The 19,314-nt window shown below is 39.2% G+C and overlaps 1 protein-coding gene across 2 annotated transcripts in view; it reads right to left on the minus strand.

Moving 5' to 3' along the window:
- Nucleotides 1-1,501: 1,501 nt before the first annotated feature.
- LOC112118351 (polypyrimidine tract-binding protein 3) overlaps nt 1,502-19,314 on the minus strand; it is a 97,978-nt gene continuing 80,165 nt past the window's right edge. For both annotated transcript variants that reach the window (XM_024216620.3, XM_024216618.3), the window contains 8 exons: nt 17,243-17,417; nt 13,803-13,880; nt 12,307-12,446; nt 6,097-6,130; nt 4,995-5,087; nt 3,847-4,063; nt 2,580-2,657; nt 1,502-1,739 (listed from right to left, as the gene is read on the minus strand). In XM_024216620.3, the coding sequence (XP_024072388.1) occupies nt 1,607-1,739; nt 2,580-2,657; nt 3,847-4,063; nt 4,995-5,087; nt 6,097-6,130; nt 12,307-12,446; nt 13,803-13,880; nt 17,243-17,417 (948 nt within the window). In that variant the 3' untranslated portion in view covers nt 1,502-1,606. The remainder of the gene's footprint in view (nt 1,740-2,579; nt 2,658-3,846; nt 4,064-4,994; nt 5,088-6,096; nt 6,131-12,306; nt 12,447-13,802; nt 13,881-17,242; nt 17,418-19,314) is intronic.

Genomic DNA, 19,314 nt, shown 5'->3' on the forward strand with positions numbered 1-19,314 from the left:
TCCAATTTCTGCGGACATAACTTCTAAAAAGGATATTTCTTTTTATAAAAAACTTAACATTGTTTAATACAATCATAGAAATAACTTTAAAATTTATACCTACATTCAACAAAAATAGTAAGAATTGCATCTCAACTTGCTCTCCAAACAGAAGTGGACATTCAGTATTGAAGTTATGATATTTATGAAGGAAAGCAAGTCAACCTTTTAGTACTGTAAACTCAGTACTGAGGGGAAAAAAGGAATCCTGAGACGAAATATTATGAAACATTAGATAAGATCCAGAAACTGGAATTAATTTTTTACAGCCAAATATTGGTGTCAGCCAACTGTAACCAGGTAAATTTGAAGAGGCCTACAGGATGTGCACTGAGTTATCCTTCTTCCCACCTCCCCATCTCTATACCAAAGCACCAAAAATTTGAATTCAGACTATTACTTATTGAAAAAACATTTTTAAAAATCACAATGAAAACACTTAAAAACTAATCGATCAAGAAAAAAATCTCTCACCAAGCCCACAATACAGTTTTCAAGATACTTTAGATAAAACTCTAAGCTATTGTATCATAAGCACATAATAAGGCACGTAATAAGAAATTAAGTAAATACACAGTAATTCTGATTTAAGTATTAGAGATTATAGTGGTACAAAAAACCCTTGAGGTTAATTTTTTTTTCTAAAGACGACCTTACCAAAAATAACTTTTTAAAAATTTGTCAAACCATATGATAGACCTGAATATTTTCCTTAAGACTGTAAACATTTTTTTTCTGAAAAGAAATGTTAAAAACTGTGTGAAATCAGGACTATTTTCTCCTTTCAATTGCTCCAAAGTTATATTACACAACATCATTTCATGGTAAAAAACCCAAAAATCTGAAGCTTTCATTCCATAATTCTATTCCTAGCTACAAGTGTCAATGATACCACATTTCAAAAGATCTCACTTATTTTGATTTTACTTTACTCCAGGGAGAGACAAGGCACTGCCTTTCCTCCAATAATTTCACCCCCACAAACAATTGCAGATTTTTAAAAAATGCATAAGCTATTCAGAAAGATCAGCCAAAATATGGATATACCATTCAATAAAATATTGTTCAATAGCTATTCATTGTATAAGCTTGCTTTTCATTGAGAAACTCAAGCACTCTTTCCCATTCAAATTAGTGTTTAATCCATACAGAGGAGTAGATTTAGTATTTCATTTGAAGCATTCTTTGAATGGTATATTTTAAATAGGCTTGGAAATGTCATGTAAGGCTAATTTGGAACAAAAACTAAAAGGGTGTTCCTGAAATATAATTCAAAGGAGGGAATTTGACTATAAATATTGTTGCTAAAGATTAATTCCATAGAAGAAACTGTTTCTGGAGGAATATTAAACCTATGACCACATTACTAGCAGAAAACAAATGGAAAGATCATCCCTTGATTCTTTACTGTGTACACGAATACACATGAACATCAAACTCAGCATGAGTTTCTTTTTTTTTCTTTTTTTTTTTTTAGAGGCAAGAGTTGGTCTTAGCTGTTTCAGTCTCTGTCTGAAGGTTTTACTGAAACTGTGGTGCAGTCTTAATAGGAAAATTCACAGAAAAGTCAGATTGTAGATTTGGAGAAAGAAACTCTGAGGTGATGGTTTTCCCCAAGGTCATGATTATGAAGCTCAATGAGAGCCTGGATTGCTTCTTCCACAGTGCCCAACTGGATGAGAGCCATTTTGCGATCTTTCCTGAAGTTCAACAGAAGAACAAAATTAATTCTAACCAATTCCTGATTACACCAACACCTCCCAAAAAACCTCTGATAGCGTTTTTCAGCCACTGTATTATCCGCTGAGACTTTTGTATAATAAAAGAATCAGAACAAGAGATGTACCTACTAAAACAAAAATAGAAGCAGATAGAACTATATAAATCTTCAAGCAGATGGCCTGCTGTGGTCCCACTTTGTTCCAGGATCCTGTTGCATATCAAAAGCTAAAAAGGATAAATATATATGGCTGGAAGGCCTCTAAGGAGAATTTAAGTGTTGGCCATTTGAAAGGAGTCATTCTTGCCTATGAATCGGTATTCAATCGATGCCCCAAAATAGTGTTTCAGGACACAGTACTGCTGCAACTGGTATCTTTCAGATGAGATTTTAGACCCCATAGTTCTTTAAAATGAACAGGGGAGTTATTTCTAGTGCTCTGTCTAAATTTCAATTTGGGCATCTACATCCTGTCACAAAAGAGTCCCATGCAATACTAATTGGATACTATATTGTACTTCATTTTCTGTCAGTACTGTACAGTGTTAGTATCCACGGTTTAACAAAGCCCTGGCTGGGATGGTTTAGTTGGGGTTGGTCCTGCTTTGAGCAGGGGGTTGAACATTCCTGAGGTCTCTTCCAACCCTAATCTTCTATGATTTAACAGTTTTCTAAAACTCCCTGCAAAGGTAGTTATATCTTTGTCCATAAAATTTCTTCACATACACAGTTTCTATACATAAAAACAGTTCACTATCCATCAGGATTAAAGTTTCTATAATAAAATTATTAAATGCTCTAATCTGCTCTGAGAACTTACTGGAAGAATTTGAAGGCTTTCACAGTACATCCAGTATCTGCAAAAAGGTTCTTCAGGTCATCAACAGTAACTGAAGGTCTAAAACGAAAAAATGCTCCAATTAATTATAATCCTGTTATAGATTTTATACTCTCTCTGTTCTTTTGAACTTCCATTTCAGGCTTCCTGTGTAAAGTTTGACAGTCCACAGTTCAAATTTTGCTTTGATCAATTTAAGTCAGTACAAACTCTGGCCCCATGTGTCGAGACTTTTATATTGTGACTTAACATTTCAGTGTTCTACAAATTCTTAAGACAACATTCAGGCTTTCCCCTGCATTGTTCACAAATGCAACTGCACGGAATTCATTCAGAACTCAGATTTCTAGAATTATAAGTTAAGATAATTTGGACATTTTTACTTTTCGAAGTACGTTTTATTTAAAATGTGGTCCTCTGAATATAGCTTTGGTAAGGCTTCCCCCCACCCACCTCCCTTTTTGAAACAATGTTCCTTTAAGGTAATGTTATGTACAACCACAGTTGCAGTGTTAAGGAAGCTTGTCTGAGAATTGATGGCATTAACTAGCTCAGTTTTTCTTTTTCTTGCTCACTTTCTGGTTCTGATGTTCTAGCACAATGCTGCAATATTAGAGGTTACTAATTCTCCAGAAAGATAGCAAGCTAGTTTGGATTCCATCTCCTAATGTTCAGTCTAAATTCTGTCAGATTCCCTTTAAAACGGTAGAGAAAAAAGAAAAAGAAACAGTGGCTTAAAACAATCACATGTGTATTACACCATTCCTACATGCACAGTCATTACATAGAAATAATGTTCATTATATAATATGACTATCGTATGTTATTTAACAAAGTCTAGTAACAGGTTTTCAAGAACTTTGCCTTCAGCACAGATATACAATGTTGGATATGGTCTGCAAAAAATATCTGTGCAGCAGAGAAAAACAGGTTGTATCCACGTAGTTATTGCTGAGTGCACTATAAGGACTCGGTCTTCTTAAAACTGAATTTGTCCCTTTCACGAGTAACAGAAGTAACTCTCACAGGACTTTGTCACTGTTAAAGCTATATTTGGAAATGAATGCACTGAAAATTCTTTGGTTAAGCATTGAGCATGGGGAAAAAGAATCACTAAATCTTAGCAAACAGAAAAAGGCAAAGGAAAATATTCAGACCTGTGTCAAGCTACAGATGTTTAAAAAAAACAACTCATTTTTTAACAGACAAGTTCCTTTTCAAATTGAGTTGTGCATGTTTGGATACTTACGGAATGTTGGAGAGATGCAGAGTAGCAGATGGAGGGAAGATATTTAGGAAGTTTTTAGATCCAGGCTTCTTAAAGCGATGTAAAGGGCTATTGCTATAGTCCTTAGTCAGACCTTGGTCCTCTTGTCCCTCACGAGGAAGCTGAACAGTTTGATGCTTTGAAAGAGTTGCCCGGAGCACCTTTCCATAAAGTCTCTGTCCATTTAAGTGGCTCATGGCTAGAACATAAATGTTGACAGTAATATCTGAACAGGAAAACAGACTAAGAAAAAATCCCCACACCGTTTGAATGACTAAAATTTCAAGCTTATTCAACAGTGCCATTTATAGCTGGATATCAGCTTCTCAAGTATAACAGCAACTATTAACAACATTAAATAAAGCAAAAAATTCTAAAGATAACCATAATGGATGTAATACAACCTCTAACCTTAATTTAATGATAATACAAAGATTCTTCTAATCCAATTTTTCAGTTTTATTTTTGATTGAATATTTGAATATTTAAAATATAGAAAAAATACTTTCAAAATCTTTAACTTATTTTGGCACAGTATTCCTAGTATCACACCAAAGTAGCTTTTCCTCTGAGTACTACAGAAGAGACTCACTTCTTACTTTAGAACAAAAAGCTTAGTAACATGTTAAATTAGGTATTTTGATATTCCTGTGCCAGTCACTGAGACAGTGCATGCACTAAAATTACTAATGTCTACAACTCACTATTGTCAACAGAAATTCAAATATACTCATCCCATTATTAACCTATATTGTAGATAACTCTGCATTCTTATTGCTTTGGCAAAATCCTGAGCAAACAAATGAGTTTTAAACTCATTTTTGTACTGATGGGAGGCTGGGTTTTGCTAGTGGGTTTTACTACTGATTTGGTTTGCTTGGTTTTTTTTAAGTTATGTCAGAAGTGCCTGAAGTAACAGAACATTTTATTGAAAAAAAGTTATGATCTGTAGCCAGTTAGTATGTTTAAGGCAGTAATTGAACAGTAATTCTGAATAGCGAATTGTGGAATGGCAGACACCTAGAGCTCTTCTGAAACTCCAAATCAGCTGTTAATTTTGTTAACTGCTGTAATGGAAACTGCAGATATCAGTACAACAAACATGCCCATGAAAATCTGGTTATTAGTACCTAGTTGAGCCTGGGTTGCATCTGCCATCTGAACCAAAGCATTTTCTTTTTTGTTAAACATGATCTTTACTCGATGTACATCACCATAGACACCTGTGGAAATCCAAAAAAGGTACTTTCAATGTATTAACTTGTCTGGAGCATCTGATTATCTATAGTGCAAAATACTCAAGTGTCAAGTTTATATCACTGAAGTTCATCAGCAAAAATGGAGAATAATCAAGCTATTTAAAACAGTTGGGCAAGGAGCTTTGTATGAAGAGCTTTCAAGGTTATGTCTCGGTCTGCATTTTTCTGAAGGAGTGAGGAATTGTGAATAAATGTGGCATCTTTTTCAGTGCTAATTTAACACCCACAGACCCCGGATCATCTGCGGGCAAGATTGAACCCGGGACCTCTAGAGCTAAATGCATGTGCCTCTACTAAATGAGCTAAAAGATACATGACCCTTAGCTAAAGCTGTAGCAGGCTCATTAATCTCTAAGTGGTTTCGGTGCCACTAGAGGGGACAGAACACCACACCCAGGAGGTGTGTGGGTTACACTAACATCATAGACAGTTATTTTTAACTGCTAAATTTGACAACAATAAAAAAAGACAGGATCATTCAAGATACCAACAAAACATGAACAAAGAATCTGTGTATGTATGAAGCCCTCACTTTATTTCCTCTGACGTTGTCTCCCCACCCAACTCTGGTGACACAAAGGAAGGGGAGGCAAACATGAAAGGTAGCACATACGCAGAATCCACTAAGGCATCATATCTAGGTTAGCCCTCCCAGGCCGATCCACCATTTTATTTTATTTTTTCTGCTTTGAAATTTCCCCCCCCTCTTTTTCTTCTGTGACTACTGATCCAAGCTATTGTCATATTAAACCCAGCATAATCTCTTTGGATTTCCTTGAGATTGAAAACATGCAAGCCTGCCTTGTATGTAAGCGATTTGACAGGACAGGGTAACTATGTTTTTCTGGATAAGGAATAAAAATGAAATTTTAATTAAATCAGTTCATCAGATGAACAACAATGCTGATCCTGTGATTTCTCACAGTACATTTCAAATAATGTTCTGTAGTAGTAGAGGCAATAAAAACCTTACCAAATAGGATAAAGAGCCCATGAGGTGTGATAGCCTGTATAAATGACAAGACAAAACACATTTTAACACCATTTGAATATATAAAAGGAATTCATGCCGTAAGTAATTATAGCCAACTATTTTGGTTACTAAGTACTACTGCAAACTGGTAAAAACATCATTCTTGGGTTTTGTTTTGTTTTTTAAAGAATAATTCTTTTCATGTTTTCCCCAATAATTTCATCCGTTTGCCCCAATGGACGCAGCATAATGCGTTTTAACACGCAAAATGTTTTCAATAGGCAATTATAAAATTTGCAATAGTTCACAACCCTATATGCTCCATTCTTCATCTTTTGCAATAGTAAGAACTTCCCTACTATCGAGCAGCGGGTCTCAAACTGTAGGTCATGTCCCCAAAGTGGGTCGCGACCCCATTTTAATGGGGTTGCCAGGGTTGGTGTCAGACTTGCTAGGGCTGGGGCCAAAGCCCAAGCCCCACTGCCTGGGGCCAAAGCCCCAGGGCTTCAGCCCTGTGTAGCAGGACTCAGGCTTGGGCTTCAGATTACAGATCCCCTTCCCAGGCGGAAGCCCTTGGGGGTCAGCTTTGGCCCCCTGGCTTGGGGCATCGGGTGGGCTCAGGCTCCAGTTCCCCCTTCCTGGGGTGGTCTTGTAATTTTTGTTGTCAGAAGGGGGTCACGGTGCAGTGAAGTTTGAGAACCCCTGCTATAGAGTATGCAATTACTTTAAACTCAGTGTAAGTAGCTGCTAAATGAAAATAATCTGCATGAACCAATTCTTGTTTTCAAACAAGTTCTCATTCACTAAAGCACTCAAGCTTATGCTTTAATGTAAAGCACATGCTTCAGTGTTTTATGAACAGGGGTGGTTTGTTGAATCAAAATCTAGAGGAACATAAAAACAACGAGGAGTCCGGTGGCACCTTAAAGACTAACAGATTTATTTGGGCATAAGCTTTCGTGGGTAAAAACCCCACTTCGAAAGCTTATGCCCAAATAAATCTGTTAGTCTTTAAGGTACCACTGGACTCCTTGTTTTTGTGGATACAGACTAACATGGCTACCCCCCCGATAGAAGAACATAGAGCATAAGGGACACAATTATGGGCATTATTTCCTGTAGACCAGAAAGATAACTATAAAATTACAAATGGCCATTTGGGGTACAGATTCGCTTTCTCTCTTAATCATTCCCCATCTCAGCCTAATGCTATCCTCAAAAAATGACGCCTGTTCTAGGGAGGTATTTGTAGGAAGAGTAAACAAAGTCCACTCAGAACCAAATATCCAGTAAGTTATGTGTCCACTATTACAGTTATAAAATGTTTAGTGTTAATTTATAAATGGTGCCTAACCGTAAAAACAAGGCTCATGTACAAAATTTGGGGCGGGGGGAGGCGCAAAAAACCAACAGTTACCTACCAATCATAACTGCTGTTCTTCAAGATGTGTTTCTCACGTCCATTCCAATTAGGTGTATGTGTGCTGAGTGCACAGTAGCCGGAAAGTTTTCCCCCTAGCAGTACCCGTTGTCAGCTTAGGCGCCCCCTGGAGTTGCACCTCCATGGCACTGTATATAGGGCCCTGCGAACCTGCTGCCACTTCAATTCCTTCTTGCCAGCCTTGCTCTGACAGTGGGTCTTGGAATGGACGTGAGCAATACATCTCGAAGAACAATTACCAAAGGTAGGTGACTGTTTTTTCTTCAAGTGCTTGCTCATATCGATTCCAATTAGGTGACTCCCAAGCAGGAACTCTGAGGCGGGGTCGGAGCTCATGGGTTCACTGATTGAAGCACCGCTCTGCCGAAGGCTGCATTATCTCTAGCCTGCTGAGTAATAGCGTAATGCGAGGTAAAGGTGTGGATTGAGGATGACGTCACAGCCCTGCAAATTTCCTGGGTTGGAACCTGGGCCAGGAATGCCACTGAAGATGCCTGTGCCCTCGTGAAGTGCGCCGTCAGCATGGGAGCAGGTACTTTCGCTAGACCGTAGCATGTCCGGATTCATGATGTAATCCGTGATGAAATCCTTTGAGAAGAACTGGAAGCCCTTTCATTCTGTCTGCTACTGTGATGAATAGTTGAGTGGATTTTCGAAGCGGCTTTGTCCATTCAATATAGAAGGCGAATGCCCAGCGAACATCCAAAGAGTAGAGTTTTTGTTCCTGGCTGTTTGCGTGTGGCTTGGGGTAGAAAACTGGGAGAAAAATATCCTGATTAACATGAAACTGGGAGTTGACCTTCGTGAGGGAGGCTGGGTGTGGCCGAAACTAAACCTTGTCCTTATAGAATACTGTGTAAGGCGGCTCAGACATTAGGGCCTTAAGCTCAGATACCCTCTTGGCAGATGTTATTGCCACCAGGAATGCTACCTTACATGAGAGAGAGAGCAAAAGGCATGTCACACGTGGTTCAAGGGGGGTGGGGGGGGGCACATTAAATTGGAAAGAACCGGTTAAGGTCCCAGGCTGGGATTGGCTGCTGTATTTGAGGGTATAGCCTGTCAAGTCCTTTAAGAAAGCATCCAACTATTGGGCTGGTGAAGACCGATTGGCCCGCCATGCCTGGGTGAAAGGCGGAAATGGCAACCAAGTAGACTTTTACTGATGACAAAGCAAGCCCATCCTGCTTCAGGTGCAGATGGTAGTTCAAGATAAAATTCGAAGCTGGAGCCCCCGGTAGAATACACTTTCCTCCTGAAAAGGTCCAGCTTCTTCGCATCTTGGGCTTTAGGTGATGGACCTTGGTGCCCTTGACGTTCCTGTTCATTTGTCGCCGCCACCGCCACCACTAAGGAGTCTGGTGGTGGGTGCGAATAAAAGTGTTCAAATGCTTTAGAGTGGACAAAATACTTCCTCTCTGTCCTTTTCACCATCGGGGGCAGGAAGGTGGCGTTTTCATGGTATCTTGTATGATTTTAATGAGTGACAAGGCAACTCAGAGCAGGAGTCAACAGTGCCAGGCTAGGTGGTGCCGTGCTTATGTGGCCCAACGTGGATCTCACTGTGCCTGAGTCCTTCCATCCCGGTGTGGGTGAACAGCACCCTGTCTGGCTTCTTGAGGGACACTAGGAACAGTACCACGCACTGCCATGTGCGGAGTCCCTGTAGAGGGAGCTCTGCTGGTGCTGAGCGTCTCTATCCAAGTCCTTTTTTGGTACCAAAGTTTCCCATGTCGATGCCAGAGTACTGTGCACCAATGCTGAGGAACTAGGCGTTGGTTTAGCCGAACCCAGCTCTGAGTGAGGACGGAGGACGGCCTCCCTCAGAAGGATCGTCAACCGTTGGCCCCTCTCTTTTTGAGTCCTGGGGCAAAATCCCCATAAAGCTCTTGCAATGATCCTTCTGGTGCAATTCCCCCAGACACTTCAAGCAGGAAGTATGAGGGTCGCTCCTGGGCACAGGCTTGTTACAAGCTATGCAGTGTTTAAGCTCCAGGGACCAAGGCATGCCCCGGTACCCCCAAACAATTCCCTACCAGAATTCTAACTATATAATGACTGAACTAAGTACAACTACTAACTACTGATCTAACTGAACAAGCGTCCCGGCTAACCGTCACAGGCAGTAAGAAGGAACTGAAGTGGCGGCAGATCAGCAGGGCCCTATATATGGTGCCATGGAGGTGCGACTCCAGGTGGCACCTAAGCCAAACCGACGGGTATTGCTAGGGGAAAAACCTTCCGGCTACTATGCACACGGCATGCACACACCTAATTGGAATCAACATGAGCAAGCACTTGAAGAACAACGGTTTCTCTCTTTTTAAACCAGAAGAGGAAACACATTTTATATTCCAAATCTGACCGTTTTAGAAACTATGAACAGTAACAACAGACCGCCATAGGAAATGAAGCCCTTTTCCTTAAAAATATCTTGACGCAAGCTCCAACTTCAGCTATGCCGGCTTGCCATTTGTGAGTAAAAAATAAATACATACTTAGTGTGAGAGGGCAAGGTGTGCATCCTAAATTCAGGCATCATGCAAGAGTTACTTCTGTTGCTGGAGCTCCCGCTGCAGGCTTAACAGCATAGCTAGGAGCTACATGCAGGAAGGGGATGAAGTTGAATCGTATGCATGCAGCCATGAGAAGAATTTGTCCCAAACACAGTAACTATTGAAGCACAAATGGTAACCTTATAACAAAGTCACCAACAGGGGTACTCTCCAAGTAGCACATGTCCAGCGTTCTGAGTTTTAAATGAAATTTTTAAAAGGTTTGGCAATATCTGGTTAGCTTACACTGTAGCATGCATTCAAAGTTCTTGGCATTGCCTTTTTAGAATTGCAATGAATAGTGAACAAAACAGCAGTGCTACAAATATCTTTGTTCTATGTTTCACATGTGCATATGGTTTAGCAGAATATGTTCACTTAGGAATGAGAGAGTCATCATCTTTGGTTGTCAGCAGCAAGAGGCACTCACAGCTTTTACTACAGTAATCAGGGTACAACCCAACATTTGTTTTAAAAAGTTAGAAAGATAACCTAAGACCTATCTCCTTTCTTCCCTGTTCCCACTCAGTGGGATTGTGTACAATGGATGTAGTAACTTCTGCGGTTTCCAAATGCAAGGAGGATTAGTGTAGGACTAACCATGCAGAAAGTTTAAATGTTTGAGAAAAGAAAGCTCATTTTCATAACCTTGCCCCTTCCCTACCCAAAGAGCTCTGCAAGGTTCTCTGTGGAAATCCTGGTAGGAGGAATTTTGTTTGGCCTTGTTTAACCGACTGATTTTTTCCAAGAATAAGATTATCCACTTTGAAGCCAGTATTTGTAGCCAGACAGGCCTTGGCCAGCCCACAAGGCTTGTGTATAAATTTGTTCTGGATACACTGCAGCACAAACAGACTTTTTTTTTAACTACTGCAACATTGCTCACAATCTGTGTTTCCCAATGCTTTGCACGAAGACAAAGTAACTAGCTGGAGATCATGAAGAGAATATATACAGTACTGTTTCTTTGCTTTGTCACATTTGTAGCATTGTGTCATTTCAGGTACTTAAAAGGCATGTGTACAATCAGAATTTTGCAAATAAAGATTGTTAAATATTGGTAATGTGAAGAAAAGTGCTTCTATTTCAGTGACATCCATCAGAGAATTCTGGAGATACGATGAGTTAGGTGAACCTGAAAGAAGTGTATGAAATAGCAAGCAGCTATTTTACATTTCTATGATATAGTTAGTCTGTGAACAGACAAATGTACAGTATATCAAAACAGACTCAATGAAGAAACTTGTAAATAAGATCTGACATCTTTTTAATACATATTTTACACTTTTTATATTTATGCTAAGTTTCCAAAGAACTGGGGATAAGTTAGTGAGAAATTCTACCTATGCCACCTTCAGATAAAACAAATACTGAAATCGTATAGCTATATAATATTTTGGTCTGATAATTTTACTGCAAATTTATAAAACTAAACAATAATCATAAGGTAGGTATATTTAAAAATACACAACAAATCTACATATTCACATTTATCAATTGGTTTCAAAAAAGTGGTTTCTGGAAATGTCAGTATGTCAAAGGACACTCACAAGCCTGTATGTTACTTTTGGATTCTAAACCACCTGTGATTTTTTTCCCCAGGAAAAATGGGAAAGTTTGAAAAGAACCCACAAGAGTTTAGGGCACTCATGGTCACCCTTCTATCTCATCCTTAACTACCTGCTCTCACCCATCTCTTCTTTGTGGAGAATACTCTGCCCTCTGTAAGGGTGAGAGTGGCACAAGGAGGATCCTCATTCCCTAAAGGGACCACACCTGTTTTACAATTATTCAACAGTTGCCTGCCTTTGCTTTGTGTTTCAGTGTATTTGATTATGTAAGATGTGTATTCTCTTCACTTTGGAGGTCTACTGACTGCAAGAGCTGCAGACTCTCAATAGACTGCTTCTTCCAATTAGTATGTCCATTGTTATACCCCCATGTTATATTTGTTTCTAATGAGGATGTCCATGTTCTTCTGAGATTCTATGAAGCTAGCATATGGTTCTAATCTTTGCCAATATTGCGAATTACTTAGAGCAAGTGATGTGGCTGCGGTGCCATTTCTGACATGAACAAAGTAAAAAAATATTTGTTATCCTTCTTTGTTTAACTTCCAATTTAAATTTTAGGACAAATATTTTAACATATATTCTATGTGAATATCAAACTACCAACTACTTGCATTGTTTGATTCCACCCATTCAAGCTTACATCAGGATTGAGGTTGCTGACAAGCAAAACAGAATTTCCTGGAACACCAGCAACTCCAGGAATAGCCATCCGTCCAGTCACTGCAGATGTGGTGATTGCGAGAGGACCAAGTGCTCCAGGAAGAGATGGGACTGAAAGACCTGAAAAACGATACTCAAATTATGGCCCAAAGGAAGTGGAAAAACTATTTCAGAAGACTAAAAAAACCTGCTCAAATTATGTAACATTGATTTATTTAAAAATAAATTCAACACCCAATAATAAAAGGCTCCATAGGCATATTTTAGTTTCTCCCAAAAGACTGATATATACCAATGGTTTCCAGCTCTTTTCCTGGGACAAAAACTCCAACCCCAACAAAAATCCACCCACATTTTCTTAGCTCAGTCCCTTCTGTCATACAACACTGTCTAGCAAAAACAGACAGATCTCTGGGTTGGAGGCTAGGGGGACACGCATGGACAGGTGGGCTATTTTGGGAGTTGAATTAGTGCTACTAGAGCTTGCTTTTTAATTGTAGGCTTTTGGGTGTTGCACTTCTCATGATGGTCACTCCAAAATACAAACCCCCACTACCTCAAAATAAAGCGACAGTGACATTGCAAGGAGATATTGAGTAATAAAGTAGTAAGCATGTATATCAAAAAGTTAAGCAAAAAAGCCATAGTAATCTATCATTTTTACAATTAGACTTCTAGTTTTGTCACTTTCAAATAGCCCTTTTTACTATGTGTAATTTCTTAGTAGACTCAGAAGCCAGAGCACAAGTGACAGTGTAGCTCATGACTAAGGTTAAGATTTTGTCACGGATATTTTTAGTAAAACTCAGGGATAGGTCAGGGGCAATAAAGAAAAATTCACGGAAGCCTGTGACCTGTCCCTGACTTTTACTAAAAATATCCCACAAAATGGGGAGCCCAGCTGCAGGGTCCCCACACCGCTTGCAGAGGTTGGGTAGCTGTGGATGCAGCTCCCAGCTCTGGGCCCCCCCACCGCCTGTGAGGGCTTGGAGCTCCAGGGTCCCCTAGCATGGCACCGCGGTGACCCTCCCCGCGGTGGCCGGGAGCTGCGGGAAGGCCCCCACTGCCCAAGGCGGCTGGGAGCTGCAGCCTTGGGCAGCTCTGGGGGCCCCCGGTGCCCGTGTTTGCTGGGAGCTACGGCCCTGCCCACCTGGAAACTCTGGGGGGACCCCACAGCTCCTGGCCGACAGGGCTGAATTCACGGTGTTCGCTGGAAGTCACGGATTCTGTGACTTCCGCAGCCTCCGTGAATAAAAACATAGCCTTAATCATGACAACCAATAGTACATGTAATTCCTACAGTTTATTTAAATAGTAATACTTTGGGTAGTATGCTATGCAAACAGAGGTAGACTGACTGCTTTTTATGAATACTTATAGATCTTGATATTGCTGCATTATCATTCTGTTTAACTAGCTGGATTTCAACAATTTAAGGTAGTCTTCAAATTTACCAAACAAAAAATAAAGACTTACCTGCAGCTTGATGAAAGCCAATGGCTGGGGCAAATCCAGCAGCCCCGGCATATGGTGAAGAGATTATTCCTGGGGTGCCTAGAATTCAGACATCTAATTAAAATCTATTCCAACACATTTAGCAAATAGAAAAATTATCAGTACAGAGGGACATTTCATATCACTGACATTTCAGAATAATACTCTTCCAAAGGTTTTACTGTATTTTACAGAACTCAGGTTCAACAACCAAAGTTGATGTTTGAAAAAAAATATTTACAAGGTTAAAAGATACAATCAGAATTTACACTGTTTGAATTAGATACATTTCCTAAAATAATATGGATATTAGTGGGTATAGTGCAATACTGTAGGAATTACCACATTGACAACTGAAGCAGACACCTAAGCTCTGACATAAATTATTTTGGCAGCCTACTCCCCTCTTATCTGTAGTCACAAAGTGTCCCTTATACAAACAATGCAAAGCATTAATCACATCACATTTTATGCTTGTAATACATGCACTGGTGCATTATACTGACAAGTTTTGGCAATATGGGTACTAATCATTCATTCACAGTTCTAGTTTCCATTATCATTCATTACTGAAGAAGCAATGACAAAGGGCTTTTATTCTGCCAGATGGGACCTGTATGTTGGACACCGATACCAGACAGACACGCAAGAATAGAATACAGCTAAAACAGGAAGATCAGGAATTCTAGCATATGTACAAAATCCTCTGCTATCTAGTTGACTGCAGATTCTAAGCAAACTCTCAGAAAATCTATTATGCCTTATGGGAAAAAAAGCTTTTTCAAATCAAATTTATTCCAAAATGCATCCGAAGTTTTTAACGCGAGATATCTACAAAAATGTTTAACATTCAAATGGTTTTAAATACAGCAGTGTTTTTAGTAATTACTTAAACTGCAATATCCAAATCCTAAAATAAGGGCTAAAATCGCTAAACGTACATACTGATCATTATCCACCACTGTTGCTGGCTTTATCATTGCAGCCTCCACTTGCTAAATAACAAGCCCAGGGTTCCAGCTTCTTCACTATCATTTCATTTTATCCTCAGACACTTGAGCTCTGTCTGTACTACCACTTCCACTCATGCTACCACTGTTGGAAAATCTGGACCCCTATTTCTCCAGACAGGAACACCTCACCTCTGTCACTTCATATGTGCACGTATCTAATTCTCACCATCTTTTCAAATAAAGGTCTCTGTGCCAGATGCTAGATATTGGACAATTTTAATTTTTTACTGCCCGCAGTAGTAAGGCTTCTTGTGATTTTGGACATATTAAACCCTTAGGGTTAGATGACAGTTCCACACTTTTTGGTGCAGCTGCACTGGTGGAGAATTATGGGTTATTTGTTAAGTAGACAGGACCTGGTGGTGTTTGTACCAGTCCCAGCACACAAATATGTAATGTATACCCTGTATCATATCCAAGTCTTTTCTTAATCTATTGTACCATAATCACTCTTCCCCCTCTTGCTGAAGTTTCAGGCAAATTAGCTAAACCTGATTCAACACAACTTACCAGGTTTGTAACAGGCACAATCTTAAGCATTGAGAGACTCCAATGCTTCCATGATACCGTACTGATGACTTGCAATAATTTTGTTTTTAAACAGAAATGGTTCTTATTTTATTACACAAATATTCAATGGCTTCATTTTTACTTACTTTAAAAACAGTGCAACTGCCAAATAACAAGTACAGCTAACTTCATTATGTGCATACTTCCTAATAAAACCCCTACAAGCAAACAGCAAAGAGCGTCATCTCTCAGGACTACATCAGAAAGTTATACTGTGCTAGAGGAAAATAAGATTTTCTTACCCGTTTGTAGCACTTTGACCAGTTGGACTGCACTATAGAAATATATTTTATTTTTTACATAACAAGGGAAGCATTTGGCCCTTAATGAAGACCCATCCAACAGCCAAGAGCTAGAAATCTCACTTGTCAGCTGTAGCTGCTGGTTGCCAAGAGAGCTGGAAATAGTTGTCAAAATAGCACAGATGGCTAGACCTTCTTCAGCTAGTCAAATGCCTCTTTCATAATTTCCATTACCATTGAGGTTGTTTAAATAAAATTGCCAAAGCCACAATACCAACACCACAGCCAATATATTGGATCTTTGGGTCTCTTCTGCTGCAATAACTGCAGTGCATTAACTGTTAAGCAGCCCTGTGGAATACAAGTGTATATGGCTACAACATGTCTCAAATATGGTCAATGCATCTCCCTTTAAATCCTTAGTATCCCTCAATTAATACCTTTACCCACAATAAATTGTTAAAACTACTTAATACATCTCCAGTTCTTAAATTTTACAAAAGCTGATCAGTAAGCATAGTAGCTCATATTCCAATACTTCACTTAAACACACACACACCCTCCCCCACAAACCATACCTACTTAGAAAATTTTATTTCCATACCTCATTCCTGAGGGAACAGTCAATGAAATTAAAAGATGGCAAGTTCAAAACCAATGAAAGGAAATACTTTTTCACACACTGCATACTTAAACTGTGGAATCCACTGCCACCAGAAGTTGTTGAGGCTGAGAACATACCAAATTCCAAAGACCACCACCACATTTATATGGATACCAAAAATATTGAGAAATATCATAATTAATGATAAATGGTGGAAGGGATATTAAACCTCACGCTCTCAAGGCAATCTTTAACTAAGAGATCAGGATAAGATCTTATGGGGGGCAGAAAATACCACATATACCTAACATGGGGTTCTTATACCACCCTGTACAGCATCTGGCAATAATCTCTGAATTTTCATCTTCTGAAAGTCTGAACCAGACCTTTAGTAATGTACATTTTGTGGTTTAGGTTTTTTTTGGGGGGGGGGGGGGGGTTAAAGTGCAGCTTTCCAACAAATCATGAGACTCTCTAAAATACTTACAATTTTCAAGCATCCTAATGGAACCAAAGTATCGGTTGTAGACTATTGTGTAATTAGACCGTCTGATGCACAGTATTTACTCATGTATGAAGTATAGTTGTAGCTCTGTTGGTCCCAGGATATTAGAGAGACAAGATGGCTGAGGTAATATCTTTTATTGGACCAACTTCTGATAGTCTGGAATACTACTAAGGAAATTTTGCCCTGTGGTGAGTAAATAATTATGTTCACAGAATGCCTTGAAACAAAAGCTTTTGGCATTAAAAGTCTGAAGAACTTTTGGTTGGGCAAATTCAGTTTAAGATATTCACTTATTTTCCAGGAGAAGATTTTTTTCTTTAACTTTCATATACACTTTATTGGCATCAAGTACTTTGGACTCACTAGTGTCACTCTCCTTTAGGAACCTTGGGAAATGAGGATGGAAATTCCTAAAGGGCAGTACAACATAAAAAGCAGAGTGTTACTCGCTCCATTATATTTACCTAGAAGGGAGGTTTCCTTACCAAAAGCGGCAGCCATGTTGGGGTCAAGGGAGGGCTGGCCATCGCCAGAAGGAAGGTCAAGGCGAGTGAAGTCTCTGCTTTTGTCATTGTTGTATTTTACATTAAGGCTTGTTAACTTGGAGAAATCGATACGCAGAGTGCAGCATGCATTGTAGATATTCTGGCCATCCAGAGCCTACAGAAAAAAGTGGTTGTAAAGTTTGGTAAATGTTTTGCCTTTTTATTCACATCTTTTTTTTGTTTGTTTGTTTGAAAAACAGCTTATTACCCAAATACAAATCCACACTAACAGCAACCTTTAAGAAGTTGTTGGTCCATTCCAGACTAGCCATCACCTTCAGCCAAAGATCCTTACTTTCTAGAATATTACTGTAACCTACTGGGTCAGTATGTGTTGCGTATCTCTCTCTGTGCCAAGCCACAGGGAATGGGGCCTTGTATGGCCCCCCTCTTCAGAGCCTGGTCTCCTTAAAGAATGCATCAGACTCATGCTTTTAAGCCTTGGACATCTTCCACATTTAAACTGCACTATAAAATAGTGGCAGTGATATTAGTTCGGGTTTTTTTGGAACAACAGACCACAGGAATTTGTGGATGTTGGCTTGAGAGTAGTAAATTAAAGTTACTCATTATAGAACTACCCCAACACCACTAGGAAAGAATAAATGAACTGACTTTGTCTTGTTCATCAAAATCTTTTCTGCACAAGCACACCTGAGTACTCCTCCTAGCACCTCATCACAAAAAACAAAAGAAAAAAAATCAGAGGCTATACATTTTCCACAGATTACCAGTTATGATTTCAGATTCTGTTATATAGAAATAGGAATAATGATCCGCAAATCGCTAGCTAACTTGAATTAAACGCCTTTACCAGTCAGTCACCTTAACTCCAAATAAAACATTCTTTTGGGATTGAAAACTTCTTTCACTCAATAGTTTACAAGTTATATGAAGACAGCAGAAAGGCCACCACAAAATGGCTACCAGGCTGGAACATGGAATGATCAGGTGATCATTAATCCCTCGGGTTGGATTCTCATTTAACGTGTGGCCATTTGGCACTGCCAAAGCAATGTAAAGAGGGCTTAAAGTGAGTGTAAGGTCCCTTTATGCTGGCAGAGCAGTGCAAAGTGGCCTTAACATAAATAAATATCAGACTTAGTACAGAATGTGAAGATTGATCACATTACTGACAAATAAAATGCATGTGCAATGCCTGAACTCTGGTCTCGAAATAAACATAAGAACATGATTCAGTTTGTTTGTAAATTTGCCTGAAATTAAGTCTACACATTTAGTTATTCATTTGGGACTTATTTCTCTTTCAGCTATGCAATTACCTGAAAAAATTAACATGAACAACCACAAAAGTAACATGCTCTGCATAAGGAAAGGTACAATAAAAAAAATTGTGTAGCGAGAGAAATCTCTTCCCTATATCAATGCTGACATTCTAAGAAACCAAAGAAAGATAAGCGGAAGTGGCATGCCTCAGGTCCATTTTCAAGAATCCGACCCGAGGGATTAATGATCACCTGATCATTCCATGTTCTAGCCTGGTAGATGAGGTTTGCAGAATGCCCTAAAGCTGGAAAGAGTCATGTTGAATCTCCTTCTGGTGTGCAGTTCCATAGTAAGGCCTGGTCCACAGAAATTTTGTACTGGTTTAACATTTGGTTAAAGGTGGGAATTTCCTTTTATTTAATGTCATACAAGTACAACACATTGCTTATACACCAGTACAGCTTATTCCTTGTCCTGTACAGCACAAGGAGAGTTGTATCGCCTAACTAGTATGACTTGTAGCATGGTCATATAGTTAAAGCTGCACAACTTTTGTACAACATGGGCTTAGCATAAATGAGTCAGGCTGACAAAATAAGACAGAATTGTTGAAAGTAAAAGCAAGATAAACTATCCAAAAACTTCAAAATTCTTATTTACAAATAAGTGATTCATGTTATGCAATATTGTTAGCCCAACGTCAAAACAAGTAAAATATGATTTTTAAAAGCTTTTTAAAAGAGTGACTAGATCATGAAGATTTCTTATCCAAGAACAGTTAAGCT

Source organism: Terrapene carolina, unplaced genomic scaffold (assembly GCF_002925995.2).
Source record: "Terrapene carolina triunguis isolate 2854851 unplaced genomic scaffold, T_m_triunguis-2.0 Scaffold35022, whole genome shotgun sequence".
Taxonomy (NCBI): Eukaryota; Metazoa; Chordata; order Testudines; family Emydidae; genus Terrapene; species Terrapene triunguis.